This window comes from Amphiura filiformis, chromosome 7 (assembly GCF_039555335.1).
Source record: "Amphiura filiformis chromosome 7, Afil_fr2py, whole genome shotgun sequence".
Classification (NCBI taxonomy): Eukaryota; Metazoa; Echinodermata; class Ophiuroidea; order Amphilepidida; family Amphiuridae; genus Amphiura; species Amphiura filiformis.
This window is the reverse complement of record NC_092634.1, coordinates 21,323,021-21,340,646: the sequence shown is the minus strand read 5'-3', so window position 1 is coordinate 21,340,646 and position 17,626 is coordinate 21,323,021. Positions and strand designations below refer to the sequence as shown.

Below are 17,626 nucleotides of genomic sequence, written 5' to 3'. Positions count from 1 at the left end.
TATTTGATGGGTCATCGCGCACGAAGCGAGTACAATTGTGTAATTTTACCCATTTGGGCCCAAAAAAGGTGCTAAAAAGGAAGATGTACATGGGAATTATTACTTTGTTTCTTCTATTATGATTTTTAGGGGGACGTGTTCAATGTGTTCTAGCCAATTTACAGTGTAATTGTTGATACTGTGCAATGTTTTGTTTAAAACTTTTGCACTCATTATTCAGGACAATATTTAAAGTAACATTTTGTCCGGGAAAACTTTGATTTCTGCAACAAACTTATTGAACAGATTAAACTTATTAACAGATTATTTAAAGAACGAAAAGAATTTTACTAAAATATAAAGCCCATTGGCATGTACTTTGTTTGAATTTTTGACATTGGCAACCTTAATGATAATAATAAGTTTATATTCATTATGAGCGATAATGAGAATGATGCCATCACTGATCTTGCTAATTATATTCATTCTGCTTAAAAACGTTCTTTAAACATGTTAAATAATGGTAGTTAATTTCTCATGTTCATAATAATATGTTGTATTCTCTATGTTCGATCCTGTATTTTCATTTAATGCCTAGTTTGAATTATACCTGCTTTGTTTGGGTGATTGTCTATAAAATGCTGATTCTGATTCTGAATGAACTTTCTTTCAAACTTGAAATGAAGTGATTGATTCATGCGTTATGTAATCGCTAATTTATTCGCAATCATTCAACCGATTCAAGTAAAATCATCGTATTATAATGGGCTATACGCTGTTTTTTAAATATTTGGATTCTGATGCCTATTTCTCAACTTAGGTCCAGTTTTTTATTTTCTGGGACACCCTGTACACTACCCAGAGCCAATTGGTCAAACATAAATTATCACTCAAATTATTGTAACAGGTAGGCCTATAAATTTCATGTTTTGTCTTATGTTGCCTCCATACCCAATGTGTCTTTGTTAACCCATTTTGACCCTACCTGCTACCCATACCTAACATTACATCACTGACCTTGCCCATTTCCTGTCCTATCCTTGCAATTTGACCTGAACCATGGTAACCCACCCCATAATATGTGCTTTTTCATGTGCTAGGCAGTTCTGCACTGACCTCCATCAAGTCAAGACCATGCTGGATTCAACCATAGATAAGGAGACACTATCACTATCATGGACTTAAACAAACACGCATAGCAATTACCTACAATGAAACATGAACAATATACTGTCAATAATCACAGCTCAAGTGCTATCTTTATCATTGTTGTTTCTTTCAAATATGAATAATATTAGTAAATAATCAATAAATTGCATGGTTTATAATAATTACTAGTATTGAGATATAATATATACAGAAAGACTATAGAGGGCGCTTCTCGGCGCGAAAAAATCTGGACGCGAAAAAAATCTGGACGCGAAAAATATCTGGACGCGAAAAAACTCGGCCCGTTACAAACTCGGCGTTGGTTTTACAATCTCAACGTCATCGTTTTGAACTCAACGTTGTATTTTAAAACTCGACGTTATTATTTCATTCTCGACGTTATCATTTCATTCTCGACGTTGTTTTTATTCTCGACGTTAATTTTTTTTATTCTCGGCGTCATTTTTAAACTGGACGTCATTTTTAAGTCTCGCCGTTTTTTGTCTTGTCTCGCGTGCCATACCTTTTCAGTAATTTTGGTATATCGATGGGTGGGTTTTAAGTGAAGACCGTGCGCCCAATTAGGGGTATTCTGTCAAAAGTGCCTTTAAAAGCACCTAATTTGGCAAATTTGGGTATTTTTGGTAAAATATCAGGTATACCGATGGGTTGCAAAATCAGCAACAACATAAGAGAAAGTCGGTATCAGAAAGTCTACGTGGCACATCTATGGCAATTAAGTATATTGCACAATAGAACAGAATCGATAAGCCTGGTTTTTCGATTGAAAAACAGGGTTTTCCGCGAAAAACCAGGTTTAGTGGAGTTTTCGCCGATAAACTTGGTTTTTCACTGATAAACCCGGTTTTTCAATCAAAAAACCAGGTCGAGAAACCTGGTTTATCAATAACTATGACAATCGAATTCGAAAAAACCAGGTTTTTCGATTGATGTGGTTCATACGAAGTCGGATAGGAACCGGGGGTATAGGATGCATGAAGAAACACTATCATATCATCAATGGACGAATTAAGGCTATTAAATAAAATTTCGGTTCTCAGATGCAATTTTCAGCTCAAATGATTAGCTTTGTTTCGGGGTTTTGCCTTTCTTCTTGACGTATGTCGCTGCGGACATTTTTTGGCCGCAACGCAGCACCGCAGTTATTATAATTTCATCATTTGTCTTCCTTACTGCAGCAACAGACGGATGTCGAGGACGTAGTAGTCGGTGTGTTCAATCCTTTTGATGATAACCTGATAGTAACTGCTGGAAAGCAACATGTCTTCTTCTGGAAGATTAAGAATAAGAAGATCCAACGAGATAAGAAGAGTGGCATCTTTGAGGTAATAATAAGATACCGTAAAGGTTCGCCTAATGGCGCTGTGGGCTCCCTTAACGTAAGTGTAATTTTAGGCACAACTTAAAAGTGCCCTCCCGTAAAATTCCCACCAGCAAATAAGGTTACGGAACCTTAATTCTTGTTAGAATTTCAGAGGAGGGAGCTCTTTATTTGCACATGAAATTTACCTCAAGGCAAAGGAGCCCAAGTGCGCCAATAGGCGAATCTTTACGGTATTTTAATATCATTCGTAACGGTGTTGACTATATCTCTCTGAATGTAAAAGAGTGAAAAACTCACTCCCCAAAAGAGTGATTCACTTATAAAACCACTCAAAAAAGAGTGAAATGTGTTTTGTTTAACTTTAAACCCATAAGGGGATCGCTACACCTCCTCTACAGCGAGTCTGTTACCTTCCCAGCATTTAAGAATACCGGTACCCATTTAAACACTTGGGTGGATGGAGAGGAGTAATCGAGATAAAGTGCCTTACTCAAGGGCACAACACCATGGCGTCGCCGGGGCTCGAACCCACAACCTTACGATTATGAGTCAGTGCCCGTTCCGCTAGGCCACCGCGCTCCCGTTAAATATTAGATATTTTAGCAAACGCATTTAAATGAAACAATGACATCCCTATACGTGATAAAAATAAAAATAAAACTTATCTTGTATAAAGCGACATAATTATTATGTATTATTTCATTATTATAATATACCAGTATCATTGTAAGTTTTCGTCTATATTCAAGAATGCTGATTTCATATTATAGTTATAAAGAATTTTTAAGACGTAAGTTTGACACAATTATTTCGGCATTTATGTATTTATGTATTTTCCACGTTCACCAACTTGTTAATACTCCTCTGCAGGGCATGAAGCCAGCTTACGTATCCTGCATCGAGTTCTCTCATACAGGCGATGTTCTGACCGGGGATTCCGGAGGTAACATCACAGTCTGGGAAAAGGGTAAGTCCATATCATGAATTGGCTTATCATTTCGTTTTAATATATAGCTCGGGCTATTGACAATATAGTTCTCACCAGCGTTTTGCCGTTGTGAGAAACGTAGCGGCAATTTAACGTCTGAAACGTCAGAAGAAAATAAAGCCCCAAGCAAATTTAGCTTGCCATGCATGAAATGGTGAGCGGAAAATTGAAGCCTTGGATCGAAAATCGCAGCGGAAAACCGAAAATCATTGCTGAGAACCGAAAACGGAACCGAAAACTGAACATTAATATCCTGTTCAGGGTGACAATAAGTTAATAAAACAAACACCCAGCTTCAGAAACTGAAGGTTTTTTGGAAGATTATTCGATTTTTGTTGCCAGATATTTTAAAGTACCTTTTGGCAATTAAGGGTGATCTCTCCTCGGCCCGTTTATGACGGTACTGTTTCGTAACATTTTGCAGATAATGACAGTGTCTATCGTATGCGCTACTGCATTCAACACGCACATGAGAAGTTCGTGTCAGCGATGTGTATGTTAGAAGATGGTACATTGCTGTCAGGTGGAGGTCTGGACCGGAGACTACTGGCTTGGGACTCGTTACAGGGGTACCAATCTGCAAAGATTGAAAGAATGGTACGTATGGAGACATATCATGTGTGTTGGGTGGGTGAGGGATGTGGGGTGGGGAATGTGTATAGAGGAGTTGATCCTGGATTTGGTGCGTTGGTATTTACCTGCAAACGATGACACCCTCCTGGATACACGTGTGTTAAGAGTAGACACCCTCCAACAACTTCCAAGATCAGTGCTCCAACCGAGGATGTCCTCGATCACTTCCCCAACCAGCATGTTGCAAACAACGTAAATGCATATAAGACCCTGTCATTCTCGTATGGTATAGGGAAAGTACTAGACTAGATAGCAAAACTTTATCCACTGACGCAGAGTGTCCGGTGTATAACGTCCTCGTCCATGTTAAAGGTCCTCTGTTAAAAACCCTAAGGTCCATGTTTGTTACTGCTGCCAAAGCCTGGAATAACCTCATATCATATCACATCCACAAACACCTTCAAGAAATTGTTAAAACTAATTCTGAACTTTTGTTAGTTAATTTGTTCTCCTACTTTGTTGTTTTGTAAACGCAATGTTGCCTTGCGGCGAATTGTGTCCTAAATAAATATCTTTTTTATGTATGTATGTATATGTTTGCAGGTCTTTATAATTAGGGGTGCTTCCAACTAAATTCTTGCAATCGCAACTAAAGTAGATGATAATTGACTACCAGATGTTAAACAGATGATATTACTTTAAAATATAAGTTAACATAATTAGCCCTACAGCACAATTTATATATTCTCCTTAAATGAACAAGTGCATCACAGACAGCGAGAAATATGTATTTTAATAATAAAACATTAAAATGTTTTATTTCTAAAATGTACTCTGGATACACATGCATCTTGTTATATTCTAACAACATCTTCTTCTCTTCCAACCAGTTCACCGAGAGTGCAGGTGGGATTCGTTCCATAGCACCCGTAACCCCAGGTAGTCCAGATGGCCGAGTCGTCTTAGGGACAACAAAAAACCACATTATGGTCGGATCGCTACAGAACAAGTTTGAATATATTCTCCAAGGGCATTGCTCTGAACTCTGGGCTCTTGCGGCACATCCTAGCGAGCTAGGTTTTGCTACAGCAGGATATGATCAACATGTCATGTTCTGGAGAGCAGAAGATCACAAACTTCTATGGAAAGTCCATGTCGAGGTTGGTGCACATTGATTTCATTACATATGATTGTTTCAATCTTTGGCTTTTGTTTTTGTTTTCGATTTCGCTACCTATCTCTGCCTCTCTTTGTATGTCTCTTTTATCCTCTCTGTTGTACTGAACTTGTTACCCTTAAAGCCATATTATAACATTTTCAAACAAAATAGATTAGCATTTCTTTGCCATAACATGTTAGCTTTTACTGTCACATATATCCCCTTTTATTTTTGAACCGAACAACTACGGCAAAGCAAAGAAAATTGGAATTTACTACCAGCGCACATGTCGACAATACGTACCACTCCTTCGGTCATGTTATGGTACGACCCTTTGTTGTGTATAGCACCGTCCCGCACGCCGTGTACGTACTGTGTGTTATGAACATCGTGTATGCGTTCGACTAATAATTCCACCGTAATAATAAAGCGCCGGTTCCAGCGTTTTATTCAAAATCTCAGATTCTGACAAAACTACAGCACCTAGAGTCTTGATTTTTGCAGGGTGTATTGGTTTAATAAAGTACAATTTAATCGTGTAAAAAAAAAGAATTTGAAAAATTCAGCGAGGGCGTCCTCCTCAGCAAATGTTATAATATGGCTTCAACGGATATCTTTTTTGGCCTTTCTTTCGATATCCGGTTAAATAGATGTTTGTATTCGTTTGACAATGTTTTCTGATTTTAGTGGTATATTGATGTATCTAAGACGAAAATATCTTTAGGTATTTTCGTCTCAGGATGTATGAAAGTCCCTCTTCTTGTTTATCTTTCCCTAAAGAAATTTGACCATTTCGGTAAATCCCATAATCCATTGCGGTTAGACCCGAGATGTCGTCATTTGACGTCACGCCGACTTGCAATGCGCAGTAGCGATGTTCGCTTAACGATGTGCGTAACGTCAAATGACGACATCTCATTTCTACCCACAAAGGCTTATGGGATTTACCAAAAAGGTCAATTAGAAATTAGACATAAACCTGTCGGTTTCCTCTCTATTATTCTAGTGTCGGTTGTTAGTCTAAAATGTGTATCAAGAATGATCGTGATGACGAGCAGAATAATCCTGAAGATGATGATGATGATTATCTTGAACATAATGATATTCTGTGAATCTGTGTCGGATCTGATTCTTATCACTGATTTTCGTTTTTCTCAATAGAAACCGTGCTTATCATGTGCCTTCAATCCAATTGGAACCGTCGTTGCAGTAGGGACAACTGTTGGTCGTTTTGTAGTTCTCAACACAGAGGATGGTATGCATGTAACATCGGTACAAGTGGGCAAAGAACAACTTAGTGTAGTCAAATATTCACCAGGTAATTCAAGACGTTTTATTCTGCAACAAACAGCGACAATCTGCTCATTTTCTCATATGTTTTATGAAGTCGAAATGTTATACCAGATAAACTGTTATGAAGAGACATAAGACAATTGTTTTTTTGGGGTTTTTTTTTGCAGGGAGCTTTATATATTATATAAAAACATAGTCAATGCACGATACAAAGAGGATTGGTACCAATCGGTACCAAGGGATCACCGATAGCACTATAGGACCTAATCATACGTCGAGCCTTGAATCTGTTAATGGAAGGCTTAATTTAATTAATGAACTTAGCGTGCAACATAGGCATAGAGTAAGTCAGGCTAGTGTAAGGGTTAGAATGCGGGTTAAGGTTAGGGCTATTATATGCTTATTAGATTTAATATTATGGGCAAAGTTAGGGTTAGGTCCAAGTTAGTGTCATGTAGGGTTAGAGTTAGAGTTAGGTTTAGCATTAGGGTAAGGGTAGGGTAGGGCTAGGCTTAGAGTTAAGTTTAGGGATAGAGCCTAGTGTGAACCCTGTATTCAGCAGACACAACTGATTGAATATCTTTCATTTGAATGTTCAGATGGCACTTTGCTGGCAATGGGATCTCATGACTTCAAGATCTATCTTTTCTCTGTTATGGATGACGGCTTGGTATACAGAAGACTCGGAACTTTAGAGGTAAGATGTAGTGTGTGTTAGTGAATTGATTGAAAATCAATTTACAGAGCAACCTAATTCTACTTCACTAAGCAAGAGAGAAAAAGCTCATAGGACTTCATACATGATCATATAGCAATAACATTTTAATTTACTATTGGGCTATTTATCAGGTGAATTAGAAGTCTAATTCCTGAAGTTACGCATTAATGTGAATGCCATATAATGACGAGAAGATTGTTCTGAAATCGGACTATTTTTAAATAGTCCGATTGAATATAATTCAATATGATTGATTGAAAATGATTCAATATGATTCAGATACCCTTACCCTAATGATAAAATAATTAATATTTGACAATTTATTGTATTCTCTCCTAGGGACACAGTAATTTCCTGACCCACCTTGATTGGTCAGATGACAACAGACATCTACAAAGCGTGTCAGGAGATTATGATTTACATTTCTGTAAGTATTATTCGATAGTACAAGATTGCTGGGAATCAACCACGAGAAAGGGAGTTGGTCAAAGTATTAGCATTTCATCTTGGTTAGTGGTTACCCGAAAAGTACATGTAGATATCCAAGAGGTTTTATACCATAAAATTGGATCTTCATCTTGTCATGCTTATAGAGTGAATTTGTGGATCCATTTGTGGACCCTGATAAATTTTGTGACTAATTTTGCATTTTTCTCAAAAAATAACTACACACTGTTACCAAAAGTTATGTATATTATAGGGGCAAAGAATCCAATTACTTCACTGAAATTTCAGTGATTCAAGACAAGTGCATGGTTCATTATATGTTAAGAAATGAGGTACGTTTCAGCGGTACCTCTTTTCTTATCATAAATAATGCACTGCTTGTCTTGAGTCACTGAAATTCCAGTGTAGTAACTGGATTCCTTGCCCCTATAATATACATAATTTTTGTTACCAGTGTGTTATTTTTTTTGAGAAAAATGCAAAATAGTCTCAAATTTATCAAGAGGTGTAGTACCACCTTAATATAAAGGTACCATTACATGGATTCATGCTTTATCAATCTCTGCTACGTGCTATTTATGCAAGATGTAATTATTTTTGTATATAGGGGATGCAGCGGAAGTGAGAAAAGAGAAACCAGAGAATGTGACGGATGTGACGTGGAATACACAGAGTTGCATTATGGGATACACTGTAGCAGGTAAGGTACACATGTAGCTAATAATAAGCAGTATTTTTGTTTGTTATTCATATTATGTTTTTGATATCAAAGAACTGATAATAAAATTTGACAATATGAACCTGCTCAATCTATTCCAAGATTTCAGGGTTAAGACCAACCTTAACTAATAAGCAGTATTTTTGTTTGTTATTCATATCATGTTTTTGATATCAAAGACCTGATAACAAAATTGAACATTAATAACCTGATAAATCTATTTTTCATTTGAAAGGGCATGTATGTGAAATGCTACTTTATCATCAGAAGTCGAATTTGTATCTTGCGTGAGAAAAATATAATTAAATAAATAAATAATTAGGTTGTGTCACGTAAACTTTGTCGTCAATAGTTATATTATTTTATTGCTTTTCAATCAAATCAATAGGTGTGTGGCCGACTCGGGAACAGGGAACAGATATCAACACGTTGGATAAGTCACATAGCGGAGATCTATTGGTTGCCGGGGACAACTATGGGTGTATATCTCTGCTTAAATATCCCTGCGCAAATCTTAAGGTTTGTATCCTGCTAATGCTATAGTATTATTTGCTTAACCAGTTGGTCCAGGCGGACATACGCTTGGGTCCTGATGGGACTAGGCTCAAGCCCAAGCTTAAAAGCGTTTATAAACATGCTGGTGGCCTGTATGAAGAGAAAAGAAAGAAACAGATTTGAAGAATAAGAGCAAAGTAAAGAAAGACCACTCCCAACAAATCAATTGTACAATTTTGCTTTTAGCCCGTGGGTTGAAAAATAAGAAATTGCGAATTGTTATTCAGTGCCCATTACAAAGGCTAATGTCTCTGCACGTTGGTGGCCTGTAAAAGAGAAAAGAAAGAAACAGATTTGAAGAAAAAGGGCAAAGAAAAGAATGGCTACTCCCAACAAATTAACTGTACGTTTTTGCTCCTAGCCCTTGGGTTGAAACATAGGAAATTGCAAATTGTTATTCAGTGCCCATTACAAAAGCTAATGTCACTCTGCACGCTGGTGGCCTGTAAAAGAGAACAGAAACAAACTGATTTTAAGAAATAGAGCAAAGTAAAGAAAGGCCACTCCCAACAAATCAATTATACAAGTTTTCTCTTAGAAAAGTTTTCCTTGGGTTGAGAAATTGTTATTCAGTACCCATTACAAATGCTAATGTCTCTGCAGGCTGGTGGCCTGTAAAAGAGAAAAGAAAGAAACAGATTTGAAGAATAAGAGCAAAGTAAAGAAAGGCAACTCCCAACAAATCAATTGTACAATTTTGCTGTTACCCCTTAGGTTGAAAAATAAGAAATTGGGAATTGTTATTCAGTGCCCATTACAAAGGCTAATGTCTCTGCACGCTGGTGGCCTGTAAAAGAGAACAGAAAGAAACTGATTTTAAGAAATAGAGCAAAGTAAAGAAAGGCCACTCCCAACAAATCAATTATACAAGTTTTCTCTTAGAAAAGTTTTCCTTGGGTTGAGAAATTGTTATTCAGTACCCATTACAAATGCTAATGTCTCTGCACGCTGGTGGCCTGTAAAAGAGAAAACAAAGAAACAGATTTGAAGAAATTAGAGCAAGGAAAAGAAAGGCCACTCCAAACAAATCAATTGTACGTTTTTGCTCCTAGCCCTTGGGTTGAAAAATAAGAAATTGCGAATTGTTATTCAGTGCCCATTACAAAGGTTAATGTCTCTGCACGCTGGTGGCCTGTAAAAGAGAACAGAAAGAAACATATTTGAAGAAAAAGAGCAAAGAAAAGAAAGGCAACTCCAAACAAATCAATTGTACATTTTTCCTCCTAGCCCTTGGGTTAAATCGCGAATTGTTATTCAGTGCCCATTACAAAGGCTAATGTCTCTGTACGCTGGTGGCCTTTAAAAGAGAAAAGAAAGAAACAGATTTGAAGAAAAAGAGCAAAGAAAAGAAAGGCCACTCCAAACAAATCAATTGTACATTTTTGCTCCTAGCCCTTGGGTTGAAAAATAGGAAATTACGAATTGGTATTCAGTGCCCATTACAAAGGCTAATGTAACTCTGCACGCTGGTGGCCTTTAAAAGAGAAAAGAAAGAAACAGATTTGAAGAAAAAGAGCAAAGAAAAGAAAGGCCACTCCCAACAAATCAATTGTACATTTTTGCTCCTAGCCCTTGGGTTGAAAAATAGGAAATTACGAATTGGTATTCAGTGCCCATTACAAAGGCTAATGTCACTCTGCACGCTGGTGGCCTTTAAAAGAGAAAAGAAAGAAACAAATTTGAAGAAAAAGAGCAAAGAAAAGAAAGGCAACTCCAAACAAATCAATTGTACATTTTTGCTCCTAGCCCTTGGGTTGAAAAATAAGAAATTACGAATTGTTATTCAGTGCCCATTACAAAAGCTAATGTCTCTGCACGCTGGTGGCCTGTAAAAGAGAAAAGAAAGAAACAGATTTGAAGAAAAAGAGCAAAGAAAAGAAAGGCCACTCCCAACAAATCCATTGTACGTTTTTGCTCCTAGCCCTTGGGTTGAAAAATAGGAAATTGCAAATTGTTATTCAGTGCCCATTACAAAGGCTAATGTCACTCTGCACGCTGGTGGCCTGTAAAAGAGAAAAGAAAAAAAAAAAAAAAAAAAAAAAAGAGGAAAGAAAAGAAAGGCAACCTCTAAGAAATCAATTGTATAATCTTGCACTTAGCCCTTGGGTTGAAAAATAAGAAATTGCGAATTGTTATCCATTGACCATTACAAAGGCTAATGTCTCTCTGCACGCCGGTGGCCTGTAAAAGATAAAAGAAAGAAACACATTTGAAGAAAAAGATCATAGAAAAGAAAGGCCACTCCCAACAAATCAATTGTACAATTTTGCTCCTAGCCCTTGGGTTGACAAATAAGAAATTGCGACGAAAGCTAATGTCTCTGTGCACCCTGGTGGCCTGTAAAAGAGAAAAGAAAGAAACAGACTGGAAGAGAAAGAGAAAGAAAGGCCACTCCCGACAATTCAATAATATGCAATATAATATTGCTCTTAGCCCTCGGGTTGAAAATAAGAAATTGCGAATTGTTATTCAGTGCCCATTACAAGGGCTAATGTCTCTGCACGCTGGTGGCCTGTAAAAAAGATAAGAAAGAAACAGATTTGAAGAAATAGAGCAAAGAAAAGAAAGGCCACTCCCAACAAATCAATTGTACAATTTTGCGCTTAGCCCTTGGGTTGAAAAATAAGAAATTGCGAATTGTTATTCATTGACCATTACAAAGGCTAATGTTTCTCTGCACGCTGGTGGCCTGTAAAAGAGAACAGAAAGAAACAGATTTGAAGAAATAGAGCAAAGAAAAGAAAGGCAACTCCCAACAAATCAATTATACAATTTTGCGCTTAGCCAGTGGGTTGAAAAATAAGAAATTGCGAATTGTTATTCAGTGCCCATTACAAGGGCTAATGTCTTTCTGCACGCTGGTGGCCTGTAAAAGAGAAAAGAATGAAACAGATTTGTAGAAATAGAGCAAAGTAAAGAAAGGCCACTCACAACAAATCTATTGTACAAGTTTGTTCTTAACCCTAGCTTGGGTTGACAAATAAGAAATTGCGAATTGTTATTCACTGCCCATTGCAAAGGCTAATGTCACTCTGCACGTTTCAATTTGGTATTTTGAGTAGTCTTTGAATGTTAATACATAGCCTCAAAACATTCCCCATAACAATGACATACCCGTGAATGATTATTTCTAGAGGTGAGGAGCTATGTAAGGATGGTGTTGACACATTATAGTTTCGCGAAGTGCAAGTGTGAAGCTACAAGAGATTCTGAAATAAGAAGTAATGTCATATTACTTACGGCATCTCTTTGGTGTTCTGGTTTCAATATGGGTCTTACCAGGCTTCTATTGCCTAAATGTTATCAATAAATAATATATGCCTATAAAAAGTACTTCACATCTGAGGCAAGTTTCACATATTAAAAGTGTTTTACTTACACTATATATTCCATTGTTTTTTACACATCCTTTGCAAAGGTGATAACATTATTAATTACATATATTTTGAAATTTTGCATATCAGGCTGAATCGCACGATGTCAAACATAACAGCTCTCACGTGACCGCTTTACAATTTCTCTACGGTGACGCATGCGTGGTGGCGACTGGTGGGACAGATGCGTGTCTAATGCAATTTGTATTGGAAGATAAAACCACACGAGATAGTTATGACGGGATTGATGACGAGGATCGTTATGCTCCATGATTGGTTAGATATCCGGAACTGACTGCGAAATCGTTGTCTTTGCCAGACCACATAATCAGCTATAATCGCAGGTTTTATGAATAGCCGCATGCGAATAAAAGAGACAACAGATTCCTTCAGCCCGTAGCCAGGATGAGGGGTCGCACTCGCAACCCCCGCAACCCCACCAAGTTGAAAAAGTTCAGCGACTTTTCAGAGTAAAAATGCCATGGTCCAAATTAGAAAGCAACTACCAAAAGGGACCATTTCATGTAAACTGTTCAAAATACCACAGTGAAGTGTTCAAAATACCACAGTGAAGCCCACTTTTGCATGCAAGTGAATTTTATTTAACTATCGGGTTTTATATAAAGATTTTAAAACTTTTTGTAACATTTTCATTTTCAAAAGTTGCCACGAAACATTATTTATTTTAATATTGACATTGTTGACAAAAGCTTTTTTTTACAAATGTTTGCAAAATATTTAACAATAACATTTTGACAAAATTTTTGATACAAATGTTTAAGACGTTTTTCTAATCTTTTAACAATCCGACATTTAATGCAAATTTAATTAAACATTTAAACATCCTGTGTTGTTTCCTCATGTTCTGCACCAATTGGGTCCAAGGATACCAAAGATCTATTCTTTCAAGATTATATTTAAAACATTATTTTGGTTTTCAAACAAGGAAGTACTACAATAATATTCTTTTGGTTAATTGAACACGCGTGTATTTGGTTTCATAGCATTTACCAAGCATGTATCTGTAATTCTGTATACAAATGATTCCTTGATATGTAACAATATTTTGTTTGTTTACGGTTCAACAAACCGGTTCCGCATTAAAGGGATACCAAACTCAAACGTCATGAATGTAAGATAAAAGTCATGCCGGATGACATGCCCGGCCATTAGGGCCGTCCATAATTTTCGCCATTTTCACTTACGTACAAAGCGTACGTAACTTGTTACCCCCTCCCTCCCTCGAGTTACGTACAAATAAAATGGCGAAGCATTTCCATGAGTAGGCCTACTACTAATAGCAAAATTGATATGTTGGGTTGGGGTTGAAATTTGAAATTCACACCCCTGTGTGGACGAGTAAGGTGACTAAGGTCATGCCTTCCTTACCATGCTTATGGGTGTATGGATTTCAATCGGGCAAGGTGGCGCAGTGTAAGGGCTCTGCCTTGCAATCGGTTGATTGCGAGTTCGAGCCCCCACGGTACCATCGTGCTCTTGGGCAAAGCGCTTTACCTTACTTGCCTCTCTATAACCAGGGGTAAAATGGGGGAGCTGTTATGAATATTGTCCATTGAGCACCACCCCAAGGTATGAGCATGCCTTGGGCATTGTATGGCAGGTCACATATTCTAATGACAGTGGAATAAATGTAAAGCGATTTGATACATGTGCACATGTGCAAGCTGCTGTATAAATACCAACATTTATTTATTTTTATTCATAATGAGAGACCAACGAAGAGTTACAAAAAGATTTACATGAATTTGATGTTTCATCAAAAACCATGATTATTTAGTTATCATGATCAAATTGATATTTGTATGCTTATTTGTACATTTTTTTAAAATTAGGTAATCTATTTTGTCCAGAATACCCACCTATGCATGTCCCTTATCATTGTGCAATATTTAAGTAATTAGTTGCACGTCATGACAATTATTCACACACTTTCTAATGAATGCTTAGCTTTGTGCAAAGTCTGTATTTCTTTTATTACTGTATAGAAGAAAGGAATTGTCAATGATAAATACGAATGTAGGCCCTATTGGCTTTCTTTTTCCAAACATCGAAATAACTTTTATTCCCATATTAATAACGTCTACAGGGTGAGTAAAAAAAGTGCAATAGAGAAAAGAATCCTTTTTTATTCAAGAACCAAGTTGAACCTTTTAGGTTTTGGAACATGTTATAAATAACATATCCATTAGTGATCTTATGTGAAAAATTCAAGGAATTAGCATTTAACGTTTTGTTTTTATGACACATTTTACAGCGATACCCAATTTTAATGTTTGTCCAAAAGACATCTAAAATTTGAATGTCAGCCCACTCTGTGTATGGAAGATTTGGAATAACTACATTTACTTAACTTCATTGGCATTGAACTAAAATGGAGTACCCAAAGTGTTATTGCCCTTGGTCTTGTTTAAGGAAAAGAAACATTATTTGTTGTTATTTTTATTTTCTCTTTACTTTAAAGATGTTTATTCTCTATCAAAAACATATAAATTTGTAGGCGGGTTTTTCAAATGTCGAAATGAAATGCGCGCAAATTGAAGTGGAGTGAATTACAAAATATCCAGTAAGTTGGACATATTGGGATTAAAAATACTTGGAGTTTGAGTCGAGTGAGGTATGAAGGTTATGTGAAAAAGTTTGTTTGAACAGAAAAAAAGAAATTACAATAACGCAAAAATCAACCTTATTTAAGTTAAAGTCAGTTTCAGAGCTGGTGCCTTTACTGTGCATTGTGTGCTCTCATTCAAAATACGTGGTACCTCGTGGACAAATAATGAAATTGGGTATCGCAGCAAAAGGAGTCATAAAAATTAAACGGTAGTAGCGAGTCACTTCATTTTTTCACAGAAGGTGACTATTGAGTGTGGCATTTATAGAAACTTTCAATAATGGAAAAGTTCAACTTGGTTCTTACATAAATATCGATTGTTCTATTGCACTTTTTTTACTCACCCTGTATAATAAAGAGTTACTATTAAAACCAGTAGTTTGGCTAAACTGCATATTCTTATTAGTCTTTACTTTTTTTTTTAATTACGAAATAGTGGTGTTCAATTTTTGTTTCGGAATTAAATTTCAATTACGTGATTAAATTAAAAAAAAAAAAAAAAAAAAAAAAAAAATAGCCAATTTGATATTATTTTCATTGAACTTTTGCCTTGGTGCAGAGCCAAATAGAATGCATGCTTCAGGGAACACTTAATGCAGTCGTATATTCTTTACTGTGTATAGATATTGTTTTCAGGACTGGTGAAAACAAAATTGAAAATCTGAGAACAGCAACAACAATACCAAAAACCATACTTCATACACTGATATATCAAATCAAGAAATATGTATAATCATAACAAAGTGAAAATGATGCTTAACAGCCTCATCTTCAATTAAATTAGATTAATTATTACTACAACTAATTAAAACGCAAAATATATACAAATGATATATACGTGTGATGTAAATCAAAATAATAAAACAGATTAGACCATTAAATTAACACAACTATTTCAACTATATGCGCTCTCAATACGTCCAAAAAGGTAATTCAAGACAAGTCCAGTTGACACACTTTTTCTACGCGTTCTTGAAATGTGCCAAAAAACTAAGTGCTTGAACTGGACATGTCTTGAAGAACTAATTGATTAAATTGGAATATTATTGGAGTATTGTTTATTTTTTGTTGTTGGTTGGATACTGCCTTTCAAGATCATGAAGAAAGTGCAATAGTTGAAGTACAAAATAAGTTAAGAAATATATCTTTTGTACAGTCTCATAGGCGACACGATCAAGCAAAACGAGTCGTTTGTCACGTAAACTGATTTAGAGAACCAAACAAAATGTTGCATTACTGTATTCTTTTGTTTTCAGAAACACGACAATTATTTGGAGCGCTTGCGAATTTTACGCAAATAGCTTTTTATGCGTACGCCATAATTCCAAATCACTGGATTATAACGGCTGGTGGTAGCGCGTACATGTAGATATTTAGCATTGGCGTAATTTTGAGTGTAATTTTAGAACATCAAATTTATGCAACACGTGACCCAATTTGCTTGACCAGGTCTAAGTGTTTTTATTTTATGAAATTGGGTGTTGAGGTAAGCACTCTGCATATTATTATACACGAGACCTGTATTTCGTTACACCTATTAATTTGTAATCCATTTCTCACTCAAATGTTCTTACTTATGCCTTTATTGTATTTTTTGTCTAATACCTTACCACCCCATACCAATCATGTTTTTGTAATTTTAAAACTGATTCAGAGAATCGGTGCTTTTCGACATTTTTGCAAAAAAATCTTTTAACAACATTTTTGAAACAATAATAATGTATACTTAATAAAGCGCAGGTATCCGTCGAGAGATGCTCATGGCGCTTGCAAAAAAGCAACCAATTTACAATGATACAAACATAACAATAACAATAAATGCAAAAACGTATATAGTTCATGATATGCATCATTTTGGAATAATTGTGTTTTCAAGTTTGTTTTGAAACTACACAAGCTTTTAACTAAAAATGGCAGATTGTTTCAAATTTTTGCAGCTGAAACATGAAATGAACTGCTGCTATACCCTTTCTGGCAACTGTTTCTTGAAGAAGTCCTTTTGTAGCAGAACGGAGGTTACGAACTGGTGAATACGTTTCTACAAGTTCAGTTAAATATGCTGGAGCTGATATATACAAGATTTTGGGTCTCCTTTTCGTTAAATTTGGTCTATTTTCAGGGTATGAGTTAAGAATATCAGCAACATATCTACCCATTCTAAAATCAAGCACCCCGGGAGGACGGTACTTGAATGCTTTCCTCGAGTCCGTAATTTAGATATTGTTTTTTATTGTCTCTCTAAATGTAATGATGAGAAGTATATAAAATTATACATTTTCAGAAAGGATATGATGCCAGTAATCCAACTAGCATGACAGTTTCCTTCAAAAGTTAATTTTTTGCGCACATCTCAAAATTTGATCTTTACTGACTCGAGGAAGGTATACGGGCTATAACATAGACGTATTTAAGTTTATAAACAAAATTGAATGTAAATCATTATTTTTCTATCCAGTATCGATAAGCATTATATACAACGATTATGTACAACGATTCTTGATTAATAAGATAATAAAAGTCAATTTAATGCACAAAATATCGTGTATCAGACTGTGTAACGTGTGAAGCAAATTATTCACGTGGTCATCCGTTTTGTCTGTAGTTTTTAAAAACGTTGGTTTATAAGTTCAAGCATGTTTCAAAGACACATTATTCAACAACTTAAGGTTATACAATGGATTTTTCAAGGCTTGATTCCA

General features: G+C 36.0%; 1 protein-coding gene across 2 annotated transcripts in view; it reads left to right on the top strand.

The window, feature by feature from the left end:
* The window catches only part of LOC140156870 (echinoderm microtubule-associated protein-like 2), a 37,069-nt gene extending 23,788 nt beyond the window's left edge, over nucleotides 1-13,281 (top strand). For both annotated transcript variants that reach the window (XM_072179869.1, XM_072179868.1), the window contains 10 exons: nucleotides 2,328-2,474; nucleotides 3,344-3,440; nucleotides 3,886-4,058; nucleotides 4,925-5,194; nucleotides 6,355-6,511; nucleotides 7,086-7,183; nucleotides 7,544-7,631; nucleotides 8,259-8,351; nucleotides 8,758-8,888; nucleotides 12,389-13,281. In XM_072179869.1, coding sequence (XP_072035970.1) covers nucleotides 2,328-2,474; nucleotides 3,344-3,440; nucleotides 3,886-4,058; nucleotides 4,925-5,194; nucleotides 6,355-6,511; nucleotides 7,086-7,183; nucleotides 7,544-7,631; nucleotides 8,259-8,351; nucleotides 8,758-8,888; nucleotides 12,389-12,571 — 1,437 coding nt within the window. In that variant the 3' untranslated portion in view covers nucleotides 12,572-13,281. The remainder of the gene's footprint in view (nucleotides 1-2,327; nucleotides 2,475-3,343; nucleotides 3,441-3,885; nucleotides 4,059-4,924; nucleotides 5,195-6,354; nucleotides 6,512-7,085; nucleotides 7,184-7,543; nucleotides 7,632-8,258; nucleotides 8,352-8,757; nucleotides 8,889-12,388) is intronic.
* Nucleotides 13,282-17,626: the final 4,345 nt, after the last annotated feature.